The 18,780-nt window shown below is 44.1% G+C and overlaps 1 protein-coding gene across 1 annotated transcript in view; it reads left to right on the forward strand.

Annotated features, from left to right (window-relative positions):
* Positions 1–8,899, forward strand: part of JPH2 (junctophilin 2) — a 66,648-nt gene extending 57,749 nt beyond the window's left edge. The window contains exons 4-6 of the mRNA XM_050917309.1: positions 1,422–2,344; positions 4,973–5,070; positions 6,201–8,899. Coding sequence (XP_050773266.1) covers positions 1,422–2,344; positions 4,973–5,053 — 1,004 coding nt within the window. The 3' untranslated portion in view covers positions 5,054–5,070; positions 6,201–8,899. The remainder of the gene's footprint in view (positions 1–1,421; positions 2,345–4,972; positions 5,071–6,200) is intronic.
* Positions 8,900–18,780: the final 9,881 nt, after the last annotated feature.

An 18,780-nucleotide genomic window follows, 5' to 3' on the forward strand; every position in this document is an offset into this window, starting at 1 on the left:
TAATGGAGAGAACAGCAGCTACCTCATTGTGTTTCGACTGAACTGCGATTGTGATACTGAGTGTTTGTAAAGAGTATTTTGCTTCTTGGGTGAAAGAAGTGAAAGGAGCTACAAAGGTATATGGGAGAATTTTTATTTCCCTCTCCCTTGCAGGGATTTTTCTTTATTTGACGGGTTTATTAACAGAGAAGGAGAGAATCTTCTCTTGGGCTTTTCAGTGTATGCTTTAACCCGGGACAGGGTGTCATCTTTAGTAAAAGTCCCAGCTAGTTATGTAACTTGGAGAAATGCAGCAGGACTGTTTAGCTGCTGGGAAATGCAACAAAAGGTCGGTTTGGGAGGAACTTGAATGAAATACAATAATATTCTCTAGGTGGGAAGAACCTTCTTGTCTTTCTGCATATTATGTACTTTTTCAGTGGAACTCTGCAGGGTCTGTGTGCCAGTTTCAGATAGGAATGTGTTGAGTCACTGACTGGTGCCTGTATCAAACTGGCCTTGCAGAACACAGGATGAACCCATAAAATCAGGGCTGTCCTTAAAAATATAGTATGAGTGGTACACAAGCGTCCTGCTGGGTCACATCCAAGCTATTGACCTAGACCATCTCCTATGGAGCTAGACAATCCCCATAAGTGGGCTTCAGAATATTTTAAGGTAAAGGCTTAGTTACTTGAACATGGTGCTTTTATATAGAGTCCATGTCAGAAACAGCACATGCCGAGTTCAGGCAGGAGACCTGCAGGAGCCAACCAGCACACGCAGAGTGAGTTACCTTACCTTGACCTGAAGAAAAGCTCTGTGTAGCTCAAAATCTTCTCTCTTCCACCAACAGCAGTTGGTCCAATAAAAGATATTACCTCACCCACTTTGTCTCTCTCATTTACTTTGTCCTAGGCTAGTATCTTGGCAAAGTGACAATGTAGACATTACAATCTGTGAGCAGGTCCTGCTTCTAACTGAAGGGAGCAATCCCAGCCAATCCAACTAGACTACAGGATCTTTCTCATCTATAATGTCTATGATTCTGAAAACCCTCTGTTCCTGATTTTCAGATATTTAGTTTGGGAGGTGCAAAGTTGGGTCTGTGATGCATATTAGTAGAGAGAATCTAACTTCCTGTTTGTACCTTCAAATCAGGTAATTTGATGTGTAGTATTTGCACCTGCAGTGAAGTGCAGACACAAAAATGTAGGTGCAGTTTTATGCAGGCACAAACTTGCACCCTCAAAAACAGTTGCCAGGTCATGGAGCACCAAAAAAGTAGATCCTTTGTGTTCCCACATGATAACAAGGATCGGAAGGGGCCCTTAAGCATGTGTTCACGTAGACCCTTTAGCTCATGAGAACCAAGAGGCAGGCAGAAGGTGACCAGCTACTCATAGAGGATGCTAAACATCTCTTCCTTTCTTCTCCTCCAGGCCCTGAGTACCAGAAGAGGAAGCTGCTCCAGGAGATCATTGAGAATGTCGAGAATGTGGCAAACATGGAAGCGATAGCACTACCATCCAAATCACCACCACCGTCAACCCCTCCAGAAAGCCCTCAGCTCCACGAGAAAGACTCTGCCGACCGCAAGGAAAATCCAGCCCGAATGCCATCTCCGAGTCCTGCTGGAACACCACCGGAGGCAAAGCGGGCAAAGCAGAGTTCACAGAGGGATGGCTTCCTCAGCCCAGGCAACTGGAATGGGGATCACAGCAGAGACAGGAGCCTCACAGGAAGTAGGCCCAGCACGCCATCCAATGCACTGTTGGCACATGGGGAGAAGGCAGCAGCCAGCAGCAGACCTGCCTCACAGAACTCCATTAGGCTGAGCAATACCAGGACTTCAGCAGACCAGATGGAGATCAAGCCCCTTCAGAGGATAGTGCAAGAACCTGATGTCGAATTATACCAAGGCTATCACAGCTATGCAGTGAGGACCTCCCCAGTCACTCCCCCCTTGGACTTTGAGGAAGAACCATTCCCTGTCACCAAATCACCTACCAAGTCGATCTCCCCAGAGCCAAGAACTGACGTGAGGGCTATTGAACACAAAGCAGAACTTCAGAGGAGGGGAGGTACACCCATCACTCAGCAGGAACCAGCACCTGAAGAGAAACCAGTGCTCAAAGCAGAATCTAAACCAGAGCAGCCCACACCAGAGCCCAAACATAAACAAGAGCTGAAGCAAAACCATGTAGCCGAGCACAAGGCTGCTGTGAAAACAGAAGCTGCAACTGAAGCCAAGCCTGAGCAAAAGACTGAGACCAAGGCTCTGGCTAAACCTGAACCTACAGTGGTAGCTAAGAAGGAGCCTTCCCTTGAAGCAGTGACACAGGAAGTGGATGAATTTGAAGAGGTGATGTTGCATGGTAGCCTATTAGAATGGGAATTTTATGCATGTGGGGCCAGATTTTCAAATCTGCCTTTGAAGTGCATTCACTTGGGGGGTTGCACACCTCTCACCAATTTGCATGTGCAAGTGTGAGTACAAAATCTGCACATGCACTTTGGAAGGCTGGTTTGAGATTTCAACTTCTGGTGAAGCATCTTGCCAGTATTTTGGTTAATTTGAGGTAATTTAAATTTAATATAACTTTAGATGAGACCAGATGCCCCAGCGTTTCTTCTGGCCTTAAAATCTATGAAACTATGAAAGATCTTTGGGATAGTTTTATCCATGCCTAATGCAAGATTTCCTGCTAGTGACAGGATGGCTGAGGAGATTGGGAATTGACCTTTCAGCTCCAGTTCACTGGTTTGTATCTAGAACAACTGGGCAGTGAATATTAATAAGTGAACCTCAAAAAGGCCTGAAGGTTTAGATACTTAGAGTTTCAGGGGCTTCTTCAAACCTTTATGACCTAGAAATTAGGCTGGAACCCTCATAAGAAGTGGCTTTCCCAGTGTCTGCAGGGTTAAGCTGGACTGGTAATACCACAAAGATAGTGTTTCTCATCTTATTAAAACATAGTTCTGCTTCCAGTCTCAGGGGAAAGAGGTGCTTGGAATCTTTTGTTACAAATATTAATTGTTTTGATTGTCATATGAAGTTTGGGTTTGACTTTCTGCCTCAAGATAGGGGTGATTGATAGGGTGGGTTCTTATTTGATCCTCACTGGCTTACCTCTTCCTAATCAAAAGCTGTTACCACCACCAGGCGGGTTGGTGGCTCGTATCAAGAGAGCCGTGGTCTAAAGCCGGCATAGTGGCCTAGTGGACAGATGCCCACATCACAAAACCCCTGTCCACATAATCTATCTCAGGTACATTTATGGCCCTCATTGCCATTGTACCTGAGCGCCTCAAGATCTTTTTACTATATTTAGGCCCCCAATGTCTCTGTGTTATTACAGATGGGGAGCTGAGGCACAGAGAGACCAACTGTGAGTTTCAAAAGTAACTGGTGATTTCCCATGCTTCAATTTGGGGTGCCTCAACCTGAGACAATGTAAAGGGCCCTCATTTTCGGAAAGTGCTGAACACCCATCCTCTGAAAATCAGGCCTATTTCCAGTATCTCAAGCTAGGCTCTCCAAATTTTAGACACTCAGTGTCATTAGTTGCTTTTGAAAATCTTGGCCTAAGTGACTTGGCCAAGGTCATACAGGAAGTCTGTGGCAGAGTGGGGAATTGAATGTAGGTTTTCTGTGCTCCAGGCTACCACCCTAACCACTGGACTGTCATTCCTCCCTAATAATGGGACAGGCCCCTGCCCTGAAATTGGAATCTGAATGTTCCCTGAAGCTCCTGATTGTGTTCTGATGCCAGGTTTAAGTTTTCCCAACAGAGAGGAAGAGGCTGGCCAGCAGATCAGGATCCCAAGTCCTGGGGGCAGTTGAATCTGGGGTTGTGGTTTGGACTCATGGCTTGAAGACAGAAGTTTAAAAAGTTATTCTGATCCAGTCTGAGGTGGCCCTGATGACAAGCATGTGAGGGTGACTGATCGTTACAACCTCAGGTTACTGTATAAAAGTGCCCCCTTGAGAAGGAGTCCAGTTACTCTTCAGCCTGAAAGTAATACGTATTCCATGTGATGACTTTTGTTAGCAGCTCATTTCTCCTCCCCCAGTTCAGGTAATGGCCTTTCTTTCCCCAGTCATTGTAACCCCAACTGATGCTGTAGTCTAGCTATGTAATTCACACGCGCGACACTAAAGGGGCCAAAATTGATCCGCAACTTCTGGCTTTTGTGCAGTGTAATCATTTACATGCATCCAGTTCCCTTTTGGGTCCCATAGCCATTTGTAAGAGGGGTTTCTTTGCTTTTTCTTCCAAAGTAACCTTCACAGCCAGTCCTGCCTCTAGATGAAAAAGAAATTGTCTCACAGAAAATTATTGTCCAACATTGTATTTAAAATGTTCCTTTGTCTCTCTCTATTCCTGGAATAGTTTTCACACATCAGATGTGGGTGTGTAAAATAAGTCCATGCTTCATCTATCTCTCCACCTACAAGGAAATGAAAATGGTTTTCGCCCAGCCCCATGGCAGTGTTGGAACATCAAATAATACAACAAAAAAATGACGGAAAATCAATATCACAAGAAAATGGCTTTTCTCTTCTCAACATGCTATTTTCTCTTCTAGTCCCGCATTAAGACAATCTAGCAAAAATAAAGTATGTTTTTCTTCTTAAAAACAGCAACATTGCAAACGGACAATTTGTGGCAGAGGCAATGGAATTTTGAAAAACAACTTGAAATGAATTGTACTAGTTGCTTGCACAAGTCCAGAGAGACTGCCATGGTCTTTTCAGCCTGGTCAGATAGCGAAGAAGGTTTAATCAAAGAACAAGAGTGAGAGCTGCTGGATACTCAGCACTTTTGAAAATCAGGCCAGTTATTTAGTTGTCTAGACTTAGGCACCCATTTTTGAAAGAATTTGGTTTCAAAGTGTCTTTTGAATTGGGTGGTAGCTCAGGGAACTGTAGCTATGTCTGTATTTGAATCATGGTGGTTAATACTTTGCTTTGGCTTTTTTCCCTTAGGGACCTAACACAATCATGATCTGCATGGTCATCTTATTGAATATTGGTCTGGCCATCTTATTTGTACATTTTCTGACATGATGTGCCCCTCAGTCAAGGTAAGTTTGACATATACGTGGAAATGAAACAGTGAAATGAGTTCAGTGGGAGAAAATTCCCTGCTCCTGTTTTGAATATTTCCTTAAAGAAAGACTCCAACTTATTCCTTTTTAAAATGGCCAACTTTGCTGGCTCTGCCAATAATTCACAGCCAATAATTTATTCAATAAGTGTTGCCTCTTTTTGTTGTTGCTGTTAGTTTGCAAACCGATAGGGATTCTCAAATGTATTCATTATAAAAAATATTAGCTGAAGAATTCTTGGTCAGTTGTTTTTTCATGGGAGTGGGACTTCGTTTTTCAACATTCACATTGGAATTGTTTTGGCTGAGTGTAAATCACATGATATACTTTTAACCTCGCTCCCCCACCCCCGTTAGATGAGCATGATTTACAGAGTAAGATTTCCAGCATTGGTAGAGCTAGCCTGGTTCAGATAAGGGTTAAACTATGGATCAGAGACTGGTCTGGACACTGAATAGAGATGAAGGTTTAGATTAGGTTTGGTGGCATTAAAATCTTGCATGCAGTCCCTGTGAGGCTACTGGCCCAAACAGTAAATCTCTCATAAGTTCGCACAAGCTTTCTATCATCTTGGGCTGAAAATGTGCAAGGAAACTATTGAATTTGCACCTTAATCTTAGTCCTGACTTGGCCTCAAGCCTGAATTAATGCTCACGGACCCTTCTTCAGCTCATGCCCATTCAAAGTTTGACTCAAGCTCCTGTTCTGTTGGGATGACCGGTAGCTAAAACAGCTCAGCTAAACTCTGCTTTATTTAGCTTAATGTATTAATCATTATTCCAACGGTGTGAATAACACCTGTGGGGGGAAATACATTAATAGTCTTTACTGCCTTTTGCAGTAGGATAAACAGCAGCTCTTAGCAGCCTGGTTTCAAGTTCTTTCCAAATCTGCCCACAGACAACTTGCAGCATGTAAAGCATGTGTTTCAGTCTTAAGGACTGAGCCCAGCTTCCTCCCTCATAAAGAATCCAGGCAGAAAGAGAGATGCCATCCTAGCACACTCCCTCTAACCAGAAGCTCCTCATGCTCTCGTATAACATACCTAGGAATGGTTGTACATATTGCTCTTCACTAACTCTTCCATTGATCTTTCTCCGGAACAGGTGTTACCATTGATGTAGACCATGGACCTTGGCAGGGATTAAACTCTTGGACATATGGAAACATCAAAGAGGAGGACTTTAGAACCCAAAGTTGCACCACAAATATGAACCTTAAAATAAAGCTTTCAGATTATCTGTTTAGCATCACTGCTCCCAGTTTATGGGTGACTCTCCAGTCCAACAAAAAGAAGCCTGGATTTTTGCAACCCTTCCTCGTTTCTAGGAACTAGCCATTGCCTTAAAGTGTTCTCACCAAAGTCACTGATCGTGCCAGGGAAAAGGGATTTATCTGTAGTTGTAGAAGCATGTACACTTAAGTGCCCTGTGTTCTTTGACTCCCTTGATTGACTCCGTGTCAGAGATTTTCCCAAAGAATGTCAGTAAATGCAAAGAGATAATGCAATGCACACGTTAGACAAGAACACTCATAAGAGCCAGGCCAGAGCTGAGGATGTTCAACCACTCCACTAAATCCCAGAGTATTATCAATCCACTGTTAGCAAAAGCCTTAGGCTGCTTCCCCTGCTGCTACAGAAATGAAGTTAAATTATTTATTAACAAGGCATAGCCTTGAGGGAACCCATACTTGGAAGTCAGTGAATCTAATATCATCCAAGGTGAAGAAACCAAAAGCATTTCCTCTCCCAGCTTCCATAATAATTTCCAAAAATGAGTGCTGAGGAGCAACTGAAATTGGGCTGAGTGTAAAGCAAGCAAGCATCCTCAGACTAGATAGCTGGATCACACATGCTGCTGCTGAAGAACCAGTAGGGAGGTTGCATTGTGTTGTACATGCTTGACAGATAGGCTAATCAGAGGCTGTTTCTCTTGAGTGGGCAAATACTAGCAGATGGAGACCATGTCTGCTTACGGACTATGCAGCACCCACACACTGAGTCTTGTTGCTGAGGGTTGTCCACGACACCAGCAGTTAGATAGGATCATTTTGCAGTAAATTACTCCACAGCTGTAATTGTTGAAGAAATATTTGGCCTGAATTCCTTTGTTTAAAAACAAACAAAAAAACCCAGTTTAAATGTTGCATTCAGAACCTGATGTAAGTTGCTATTAAACTAGGCAACTAGCTTCCAAATACAGAGATGCCATTATTGCGCCTCTCCAGTATCTTTTCTCACTCATCCTTGGGCTGCAGGCATGGCCTTCTGGCCTTGTTGTCCCAACAAAAGGGAATGGATTTGTCAAACAATTGTAAGAGCTCAGGTATTTCTGTGAGAAAACAAAACAAGGGATCCAGTTAGACTCCAGTGTATCTGGGCCTCAGGCTGAAAAAGACCCAGCACATAGGCGTTAACCAGCAATAAACTAAAGAGGGGACAATTCTAGGCAGTGTTCTGGTGTTCTAGACATAGAGGCCTCAGCGATATGCAATAATCCTACAAAGAACTACAAACTGACACTCCGACTGTACTTTTGTAATGAGATACTTCCTTCACAATATGTTCTGACCCATAGCAGTACAAGCATATAAAGATGGCACAGATGAAGTTACAGGTTAGTGTGAGACTGAGTGCTTGGACAGTTCTTTCTTTTTAAAATCAATATGTATTTTGTATCAATTTCTACAGTATTTTAAAAATGTATTTATGGTGAATTATGCACCTCATGTACCCTGAAGTCCCACAGCACAGTACCAGCTGGGAGAACATGAGAGAGAGAAAAGAATGGCAGAAAACTGATGGATAAAGGGGGAAGGGGAGGGAAACAGTTCCAAATGCCAATCTGTAAGGATTTCAGATACAATGTGGCAAATATGCGGGGGTTAATACAGATTGAAGACACGGGTAAAATCCTCTGTGCAATTTATGTATAATTTATCAGTTGTTGAAGATAAAATGCAGATAAACAGGAGTGATAGTTCTTTTCTCTCTCTCCCCCCCACCATATTTATTTTGTGACTATATTTAGCTCAGGAATGTTGCCACAGTAGCACTTACATGGTATTAATTGTGGGAGGAGAAATTAATTTGATCCCTGTCTGGAAACCATGTGTCTGTTCCAGCCCTGAGAAAGCAGAGAAGTATCTCTTAGGAACTTTCACAGAGCACAGGGTGGTAGCAATTCATCTTTTTTGAACCTGTCTTCTTTTTCTAAATATAAATGTATTGTAAACACCAGGATCAGTTGCTTTGAAATGTTATGACCCATTTGCTGGCACTTAGTTGCCAGCTGTACCGTTTCAATATGCCTGTTGCTTTTTTTAACCACGTATATGACTGAGAGATCTAAGAGATCTTTATTTATCTCTAAGCACAAAACCGGATCTTTTAAAAAATGCTAAGGCTATTTCTCTCCCAGTTTGTATGCATGTGATGTGCACTCAGTAATGTGCTTTGTTCCCAGTAATGTTCTGAGAAAAGTAGGTAGATTTGCTTTTATAAACAAAAGCTCTAAGGGGCTACATGCATATATATGTAGACATAGCCTCTTAGGGCTTTTGTTTCTTTAGATGCAAAGTAACAGATTTACCTCAAACTGCATGCCTTCAAAAATGACTAGGATATTTTGATAAACTTTTCAGGTCTTACAAAAATAGAGATACATTTCATTCTTCACAAGGACTGCCTTCTTCATAGGTTTTGCAAGATGTGTACTGTCCACGATCGGTGTAATACCGGCCAGAATTTTTAGTCAGTTCTGCTGGATTACATGCAATAATAAACAGTTATCTGCTCACTTTATTTATTGTGTATTTTTAGAGTCAAAGGCCGGGGAGGGGGTGTTTAGGGCATGGTAACATGGCTTCCTTGCCTCATTTTTTAAAGGAATGCTTAGGATTCTGTGGCCCAGAATTTGACTTATAACACCTGACTTTGTTCCCTTACATCTGTGTGAAAAATTCATGGCTTTTTTAAGGAATACTTTTTCAAAACGTGTCAATTCTGGCTTTTAAAAACTTTGATGCCAGTAGCCCAGCTCCCATTTAGAACCCTACAATAAAAAAAACCAGACATGCTGCCCACCGCTCACAAGTGACCCCACAACACTGTAACAAATCAGCGCACACAATTGAGCATTATGGGGGAGACCCTACAATAACAAAGCAGGGCATGCTGCCCACTGCTCACGAGTGAGCCCACAACACTGTAACAAATAAGAGTACAACATTTCAGCATTCAGGGAAAAGACCCTTCAATAAATAACAAGCTAGTGTGTGCAGATCTTTGCTCATGAGCAACCTACAGTAAACAATTTATGAACACCTACAGGTACAGTAGAGGGGAAGTCATTGTGGGCAACTTTGAGTACAGCCCAGAAGGGCAATTTCACTCAAAGGGCTGGGGACTGGGGTGGAGGGAGTGGGAGCACTACAGAGGCAGCCTACTCTGCCCATTGGCTCACACAGCCCCTCAGTTTCCCCTGCAGTGTTATTCACCGGCTTCAGAACACTCGCTGCCTTCCTCAGCTGAAGGGTTGGTTCAGCCTAACACAGGTTGTTGGTTTGGGAGGGGGACAGTTTGGGACTCTCACCCCCATCAAGACGTATCTGAAAGCTGTGAGACGATATGCATGTTACTGCAGGGGAAAGATTCCAAACCTAATACCCCGCAGAGATTCCAGCCCAGAAATACCAGCTGCAGTACTGAATGGAGAAGCTGTAAAATAACTCTCGAGCAGAAACTGATCATGCCACCCAAAGGCAGCAGTTGTCATCCTATTCCCCTATATTTGGGGCGCTAGAACCCTCTGCTGGAAAAGTGATGCCATTACACACTAAAGTGCAATATACACAGACCATGAATGTACACTGAGACCAGAGCAGGGTGTGAATATGGCTTTGGGCGTCGTTTTGCTATACAGAATTCTAATGGAAATGGTGCGGTCATAGCTAATAGGAACTGATCCTGGTAAGAGTGGGTGAGTGGGATTAAAACCCCACGGCCAGATTTTGAACAGTGCCCAGCATACAGCAGCCCCCATCATTCTCAGATGGGGGACGGGGACCTGCGCACTTTTGAAAACCTGGCCATCAGCTTCTATGCTTATGGAAGGTGACAGATGATAGTGCAGCCTCTTCACAATCAGCAACCCTGGGAGGAGGCTGTGAGCTGGCACCTTTACAGACTTCATACCTGGGCTCTGGTGCCCTGCCTCTCTCAGATGCTTTCATGAGCCCCTCCTGCTGCCTTTTCTGGATTCCTTACAAGTCCTGGCTATACACATAATGTGCACAATGGGAGAACAGGTTATCTGCTCTCTAAATCCTGGCCACTTGTTGCTAGTCTTATGCATCCAGGCATAGAGACGCACTCACGTGCACATGCATGTTTCGACAGCCGGGTCACCATTGAAAAGTCAGCCTTTACCAACAACTGCCACACAGTGAGATGTGATATAGCTCAGTGCTCTCCTAGTATGTAGTCTAGAATGAGAACTACAGTAGTGACTAGAATAAGAATAGAGCCAGTAAACACAATTAGAACAATCATATACTGTGGTGTGGAAATGCAATAAAGTTCAACTTTACAGTGGTGAGTACAAGACATTCACTCATAGATGCAAACCTGTCCTGTACATTGAGACACACAGACAATGGGTGTACAGACACACAATTGTACAAATATGTCTTGCACACACACACACACTCTATAGAAATGTAGGGCTGGAAGGAATCTCAGGAGGTTCTCTAGTCCTGCCCACCATGCTGAGGCAGAATAAAGTAAACCTAGTCCATCCCTAACAGGTGTGTCGGAGAAAAACAAAGTTCTCACTTTCTGGTTGGGTGCAGCAAAGTCAGATACTTTATTATCTGTAGCAATTGCGTGGCGGGAGAGAGCTAAACAGGTCTCTCTCCAGATAACAATTACAGCAAGTATTTATACCTTTGGTTGCATGCAATAATAAGCAACAGCTGCATTTTGTTTATACATAGGTCTTCTTATTTTTCTCACTTCTGTTTAGACTATAGTCTACATTCCATATCTAGCACAAGGTCGCAACAACTTCTCACACAGGTCTTTCTCACTCGCCTCACACACAAGTCTCGTGTTATAAGGGTAACAGCTAGCCTGACTCTTGCTCACAGAAGAGACTGTTTGCATTGAAATCCTCTTCAAATCCCTGTCAGTTCTTGCTCTACTTCCATAGGTGTTTGTCTAACTTGTTCTTAAAATCCTCCATGGGCAGGGATCCCACAGCCTCCTTGGGCAACCTATTCCTGTGCGGAACTGTCCTTGGAGTTTCTCCTAATATCTAACACACACACACATAGACACACAGAGAGGCTTCTCTGATACTTATTTGTAGGACCAACGTTTCAGAAGAGCTGAAGCCCCCACCTCTCTTCCTGTGGGTGTAATTGGGCCCACATTTTTGTATCTAAAGGAACAAACCTGGGCACTTGCTCCTTTCACGACATTGTTTCCAGTGAGATTAATTTGCTTTATTCGATGAGAAGGCAGCTCTGTTGCTGGGTGATCATTCTAACCAGACTATGAATTTTGCGCATTGTCCTGATGCCCAGGGCTTGCCTATAGGCTTTTAAATTAAATCTAAAAAGAGGCTATAAAAACTGTACAGTGCAGGTGGTCTGACTAGCACTCACAATTCATTTTGCAAGCAGACGAAGATGAGTGTGAATTCATTGCACCCTCATAACGGGAGGTGGCCAGGCTTCCGGCCTTTTGAAAAATCACCCCATATAACCACAGCAAAGAATCCTGTGGCACCTTATAGACTAACAGACGTTTTGGAGCATGAGCTTTCGTGGGTGAATACCCACTTCCTCAGATGCAAGTGGGTATTCACCCACGAAAGCTCATGCTCCAAAACGTCTGTTAGTCTATAAGGTGCCACAGGATTCTTTGCTGCTTTTACAGATCCAGACTAACACGGCTACCCTCTGATACATATAACCACAAACAGGACAACAAAGGGTAATGTTAAAGGTGTAACTGGATGGTGATTTTTGAGGCTGATCTTCCATCCTTAACTCCCTGAAAAGGTGACCTCTCTTCCTCCCATACACATACTGGCCGCTGGCAAACCCTGTACTCACTGCTTGAGTTTTGAAATTGTTGTCCTGAAAGCTGGATTCTTCTCCTTCCTTGCCACAGGGTGGCACAAAGGATGTTTTGCAGCCAAGATGTGCACAGACTGCACTCTCCAATGTACAGAACTTTGGTTTCCTACAGCAGATTCTAGCCTACAGGTGTCTCTGGGTAGCAGCCTCTCATGTATAAGAGTAACCATGTTTGCCCCATGGCTTGCCCTCAGCAGCAGTTGTGACTGTGTATGTACATTCTCCAACCCAAACAGCTGAGTGGAATCAGAATCTTAGCAACACCTCCCTGGGACTAGCTTACCATAGCCTCCAGACAGGGTAAACTTACAGCTCTCCCTTGATCCAGGGTATTTTGCTCTGAAACAGGCCTGAAATTAGGTCATGAATTCCATTTACAGTTAATTGGCTTTGTTACTTGTCCACTGTGCATTTCTGTAAAGCTCATTCTAACTCTTACCCCCGTTCCTCCCCTTCTCCCTCCTTCACCATGAATGTAAAGTGAGACTCAAGGTCCATGGGCCTTTTTTCATAGGAGACTTGCAAATGCAAACAGTTTAAAGGTCTAATCATCCACCACATGCCCACATAGCTGATCTGCACAAGTAAGTGGAGTACCACTTAGCCCCCCGATCCACCAGCCTGGGCTCCCTTTACATTGTACTGCTGTGACCAGCCTGTTGAGCCCTCTCCCAGGTTCCCGCCTGCACTATTACCAGCACACATACAAGTAGGGACACATCCAGCTGTAGTTACATACAGATGCTCTAATCAGCTCTGCATGGGAAGGCTTCAGCTCAGGAACCTCGCAGCTACTCAGGCACACACTCCCCTTTGGAGTGTAAACCCCAAATTATACCGTCTTGCGCTGCACAGGGAACTGTACAGCATAAACTCATGAAATTCCCCCCTCCCTCAACGTGGAGAGGAAATGTACAACAGCTTTCTGCCCTGAGTTATGATTTCCACACACGCTGGTTTTAGAGAAAGCAAAAACAAGTTTATTAACTACAAAAGACAAATTTAAAGTGATTATAAGGGATCGCAAACTGATCAAAGCAGATTACCTAGCAAATAAACAAAACATGCAAACCAAGCTTAACATACTAAAGAGACTGGATATGAATAGCAGATTCTCACCCTAAGTGGTGATACTAGCAGGCTGCAGATTCTTAAGAGGCCAGCTGCACTAATTTACAGCTTAAAATCCCCAGGTGTTCCATTCACATGCTAAAAATCCCTTTAGCCTGGGTCCAGCACTCCTCTCAATTCAGTCTCTCTGTTCCTTAGGTGTTTCCAAGAGTCCCTTTGGGTGTGGAGTCAGTGAAGAACCTCGATGATGTCACTCCCCTGCCTTATAAAGCTTTTGCATATGGTGGGAACTCCTTGTTTCAAAGACTGGTTCCCACACCAGTCAGTGGAAAAACACTGGTATTCCAAGATGGAGTCCGGCACCAGTTGATTTGGTAGTGTCACAGCGGCCATGAGTCGGAGGCTGTTTGTAGCCTCCTCAGGAAGACTCCCAGGTTCAGGACTATAAGCTTCTTCTAAGGCCTATTGTTTTCCTAACGGCTCATTAACCTGCATGGACCCATCCCAGCCAGCCATCTAGTTTGAGGGTATGTCTACACAGTTAATGTTAAAGCACTGCTGTGGCTGTAATAAAGGGTTTGGCTACACTTGCAGCCATATGGCGCTGCCGCGGGAGTGCTCCTGCGGCAGCGCTTTGAAGTGCGGGTGTGGTCGCAGCGCCAGGGCTGGGGGAGAGCTCTCCCAGCGCTGCAGGTACTCCACCTCCCCATGGGGATTAGCTTACAGTGCTGGGAGCCGCACTCCTAGCGCTGGGACACTGTTTACACTGGCGCTTTGCAGCACTGTAACTTGCTGCGCTCAGGGGTGTGTTTTTTCACACCCCTGAGCGAGAAAGTTGCAGCGCTGTAAAGCGCCAGTGTAGCCAAGGCCGAAACCACCTCCGTGAGGGGAATAGCTACCAGTGCTGGGACCGTGGCTCCCAGTGCTGTAGCACTATCTACACTGCCACTTTGCAGCACTGAAACTTGCATCGCTCGGGGTTGGGGGGGTTGCACACCCCTGAGCGAAGAAAGATTCAACGCTGTAAGTGGCAGTGTAGACAAGGCCTGAGAATCTTTTGCCTAGTGGGCATTTCCCAGGTGTAAACACATTTGTAATACAGATATATAGTCAATATTCCTAACTTCAGTTACAAAAATGATACATGCATACAAATTCATGTTCAGTAAATCATAATCTTTCCAATAATATCTCACATGACCCAGCTTGCATAAAATACATCAGAATTATGCCATAATTATATCATAATAATATCACTGAGAAGAATATGGGGTGCAATGTCACACTCACCAATGTGTGTACATGTGTACATATATATACATATTTGACAGCAATAATATATAGTGGAAATATCATATCATGCTGTGCATGCATAGCCACAACCACCCATGTTCAGACTTATTTGCTATAACTCTGGATACAGGTATACTAGAGCTGTGCAGAGGATGGTAATTCCATCTCATGAAGGATTTTGACATTTCAAAATCTGGCTTCATTCCAAATCAGATTGAAACCTGAAAATTCTCCGCAAAGCAAAAGGGGTTTGTTTTTACACTGTTTTGGGTCAACTGAAATGTTTCATTTTGATTTTTTTCAATTTTATTATAATAGTATCTAGTATCATACAAAATGAAAAAATAAAAAAACAAAAAGTCATTTTAAAATGAAATATTGAAAAATCCTTCAGAACTTTTTTTTTCCAAAACAAAATTTCAGCTAAATTAACACAATTTCATGAAACATTTTAGTTTTGATGGCACCATTGAAGTTTTTCCTCACCAGCTCTACCATGTACATCTTTCTCTTCAGCTATGTCAGTCTCACTTCCCCTCCTCCATCATAACAGGAATATTTCAGACCTCACTGTTCTTCTGTTGTCATTCAATTCTTACCACTCTTTGGGTGTTAATGGTTTTAATAGGGTGTTAAACTGCTAATGTATACAGTTGTGTATGTGATCTTCAAGGATGGCTACCACCACCATTTCCATATTTACAGGAGAATCTAATTGATGGGACAGGAAAGCAGTGTGGACAATCAACTGATGATTCATGAGAACATGTCTATTTAATATTTATACAGCCCAACCACGTCAAACGAAGAGCAGAAAAAAAGACCGTTCTCTGAAGTACTAGCATTTAGCCACAGACAAATCGGAGAAATGGTCTGAAATCAACAAGATGAAATTCAGTAAAGAGAAATGCAAGGTACTACACCAAGGAAGGAAAAATCAAATGCACAAAATGGGAAAAAACTCGCTAGGCAGTAGCACTGCTGAAATGGATCTGGGGTTACAGTGGATCACAAACTGAATATGAGTCAACAGTGCGATGCAGATGCAAAAAAGGTTAATATCATTCTGGGGTGTGTTAATAGGAGTGTTGTGTGTAAGACACGGGAGGTTATTGTCCCGCTCTACTCAGCACTGATGAGCAACAAAAATGATAAAAGGTTTAGAAAACCTGACCTATGAGGAAAGATTAAAAAAAAACTGGGCATGTTCAGTCTTGAGAAAAGAAGATTGAGAGAGGACCTAATAGCAGTCTTAAAATGTGTTAAGGGCTGCTATAAAGAGGACTGTGATCAATTGTTCTCCATGTCCACTGAAGGCAGGACAAAAAGTAATGGGCTTAATTTACACCAAGGAAGGTTTATGTGAGGTATGAGGAAAAATTCCTAACTAATTAAGCTCTGGGATAGGCTTCCAAAGGAGGTTATGGAATCCCTGTCATTGGAGAGTTTTAAGAACAGGTTAGACCAACATCTGCCAGGAGTGGCCTAAGTTGACTTGGTCCTGCCTCGGCACAGTGGTCTGGCCTCTCAAAGTCCCTTCCAGCCCTAAATTTCTATGATCCTATGATTTCACAACCACACATTGCACAGATAGACTTCATAGCCTTTTCTAACACAAATGGAGTTCGCGAGAAGACAGATCATTTGACACCACATCCATCATTATTAAGACTATGTTTTAGTCATGTGTATCTTTAGTAAAAGTCATGGATAGGTCATGGGCAGTAAACAAAAATTCATGGCCTGTGACTTGTCCATTACTTGTACTATATACCTCGAACTAAAACTTGAGCCGGGGGTGCTCTGAGGAGGAGCAGTTCAGGGGCACCCCAGGTGCTGGGAGGTGGCCCGGGAACCCCGCTGGTGCTGAGGGGAGAATTGGTGGGGCTGTTAGGCTCCCTATCTGGCTCCACATGTCCCTGCAGCTCCTGGGTGGGGAAAGGCTAGGGGGGTCCCACCAATAGGAGCTGCAGGGGTGGCGCCTGTGGGTGGGGACAGTGTGCAGAGCCCATCTTAGGAGCTGCAGGAACATGCCAGCTGCTTCTGGGGAGCCTCTCTCTCCCCCCTCCGAGGTAAGCATCACCCCGCATCCCAACACCCTGCCCCAGACCTGAGCCCCCTCCCCCACCCAAACTGCCCCAGCAGCAGCCAGTGTGGCTGGCCCAGGGGCTGCCTGATCTGCTCGGGCAGCCCCAGAGCCAGCTGCACTGGCTGCTGCAGAAGTCACAAAGGTCACAGAAAGTCACAGAATCCGGGACTTCTACGACCTCGATGACACTCTGCCTTAATTATTATTCATTGTACAAGGTACAAGCTTAAAGAAGGAAAACTCTTGTCTGAATGTCTTTTCCCTCAGAAGAGTTATTTCTATCAAAGACAGGATTCCCAGTTCTAGTGCCAGTCGTGAGCACTTTACTTCTAGCATCTGAATTTCCATACTGGCCTCACATGTTCAGGTGCATATTGTGAAGTCCCGATACGCTGCCTTTGACACAGTTCATATAATCTTGGTAATGACAGAGTCCTGTTGCAATAGCACCACTCAGCTAGGAACCCTCCTACTGCCTTGTAGTGCTACAAATTTCCTAGGTTTACAGCCTTCCCTCACTCCTGTCCCTGATCCTACCTCAGTCTTGTTCCAGCCTTATCTAGGGCCTATTCCAACTCGCCCCAGACCTGCTCCTGAACCCCTCCGCCCAGCACCCAGCTCTTGACCCTGAGGCCCTGGGACTGACTCCAACCTGGTTTAGACCTTTAGCCTGCATCTGGACTCCAAACTACGATCCCAATTTGGCTTGTCTACGGAGGGTGACCCAGGTTCTGACCCACAGCCTGTCCCCTGGCCTCAGTTTCAGCTCTGTCCTTGGCCCGGTCCTGACACTACATCCAGCTTCAACCCTTGGTACCTATTCTGAACACCCAGAACCTGACAGACGAGTGGACTGCACTCTCGAGCCACTCTCGATGTTCAGCCATCTGACTGCTGGATCAGTCTAGATAGTGACTTGTGACACATACGAAAGAAGAGGATTTGTATTATGGTAGCACCTAGGACCCTCAGTCATGGACCAAGGAGCCATTGCGCTAGGCAGTGTATAAACACAACAAAATGATGGCTCCTGTCCCCAAAGAGCTTACAGTCTAAGTAGAAGGCAAGAGATAGCAGGTGCATATAGACAGAAGAGCACAAGGAAACAGAGAGATAGTACTGATTAGGAGAAAGGCAGGGATCTCTGCACACCAGCCGTCTAACCGTTGCCAAGTTTTTGTAGGCATCCCTGCACAGGAGAGCTTTAAGGAGGGGTTTTAAGGAGCTCAAGGAGGTGGCTTTGCACATGTTCATAGGGAAACATGACGGGCAGCATGCGAGAAAGCATGAAAGTGCCGGTTTAAAAATGTTTAAAGGGGCAATGAAGGCTAGCAGCATTGGCAGAATGGGTGGGAGTCGACATCTAAAATTGTTACTCATATTCACTGCTACGGGCTCCTAGACTCCATTCAGCAAACCACTTATATGTGTGCTTTTCATTGGCTTTTATAGGATGTTGTCATAAACAGATGGTTAAGGGATAATGTCTCTTTTACCTATAAAGGGTTAACAAGCAGTAAATCTGGAACACCTGACCAGAGGACCAATCAGGAGACAAGATACTTTCAAATCTTGGTCGAGGGAAGCCTTTGTTTGTGCTTCTTGGGGTTTTTTTCTGTATGTTCTCTCTGGGTTCTGAGAGGGGGCAGACCTGTAAGCAGATTCCTCCAATCTTTCTGAAAAAATCTCTTCTGTTCACATTAGTAAGTACCAGTTAGAAAGGCGGTTTAGTCTTTTTTGTTTGTTTTCTTTATTTGCAAATGTGTATTTTGCTGGAAGGATTGTATTTGTACTAGGGGGAGGACTCCCCCTAGTGTCTATAAACTGAAAGACCCTGTAACATTTTCCAACTTGATTTTACAGAGACAATTTTTACTTTTTCTTTCTTTATTAAAAGCTTTTCTTGTTAGAAGACCTGATTGATTTTTTTCCCCTTGTTAAGGCTCAAGGGAATTGAGTCTAAACTCACCAGGGAGTGGTGGGGGGAAAGGAGGAGGGGGGAAGAGTTTATTTTCCCTTGTGTTAACATTCAAGGAATTTGGATCTTGTTTCACCAGTGAGTTGGTGAAGCCTCTCCAGACGACCCA

Source organism: Gopherus flavomarginatus, chromosome 11 (genome assembly GCF_025201925.1).
Source record: "Gopherus flavomarginatus isolate rGopFla2 chromosome 11, rGopFla2.mat.asm, whole genome shotgun sequence".
In the NCBI taxonomy this organism is placed as follows: Eukaryota; Metazoa; Chordata; order Testudines; family Testudinidae; genus Gopherus; species Gopherus flavomarginatus.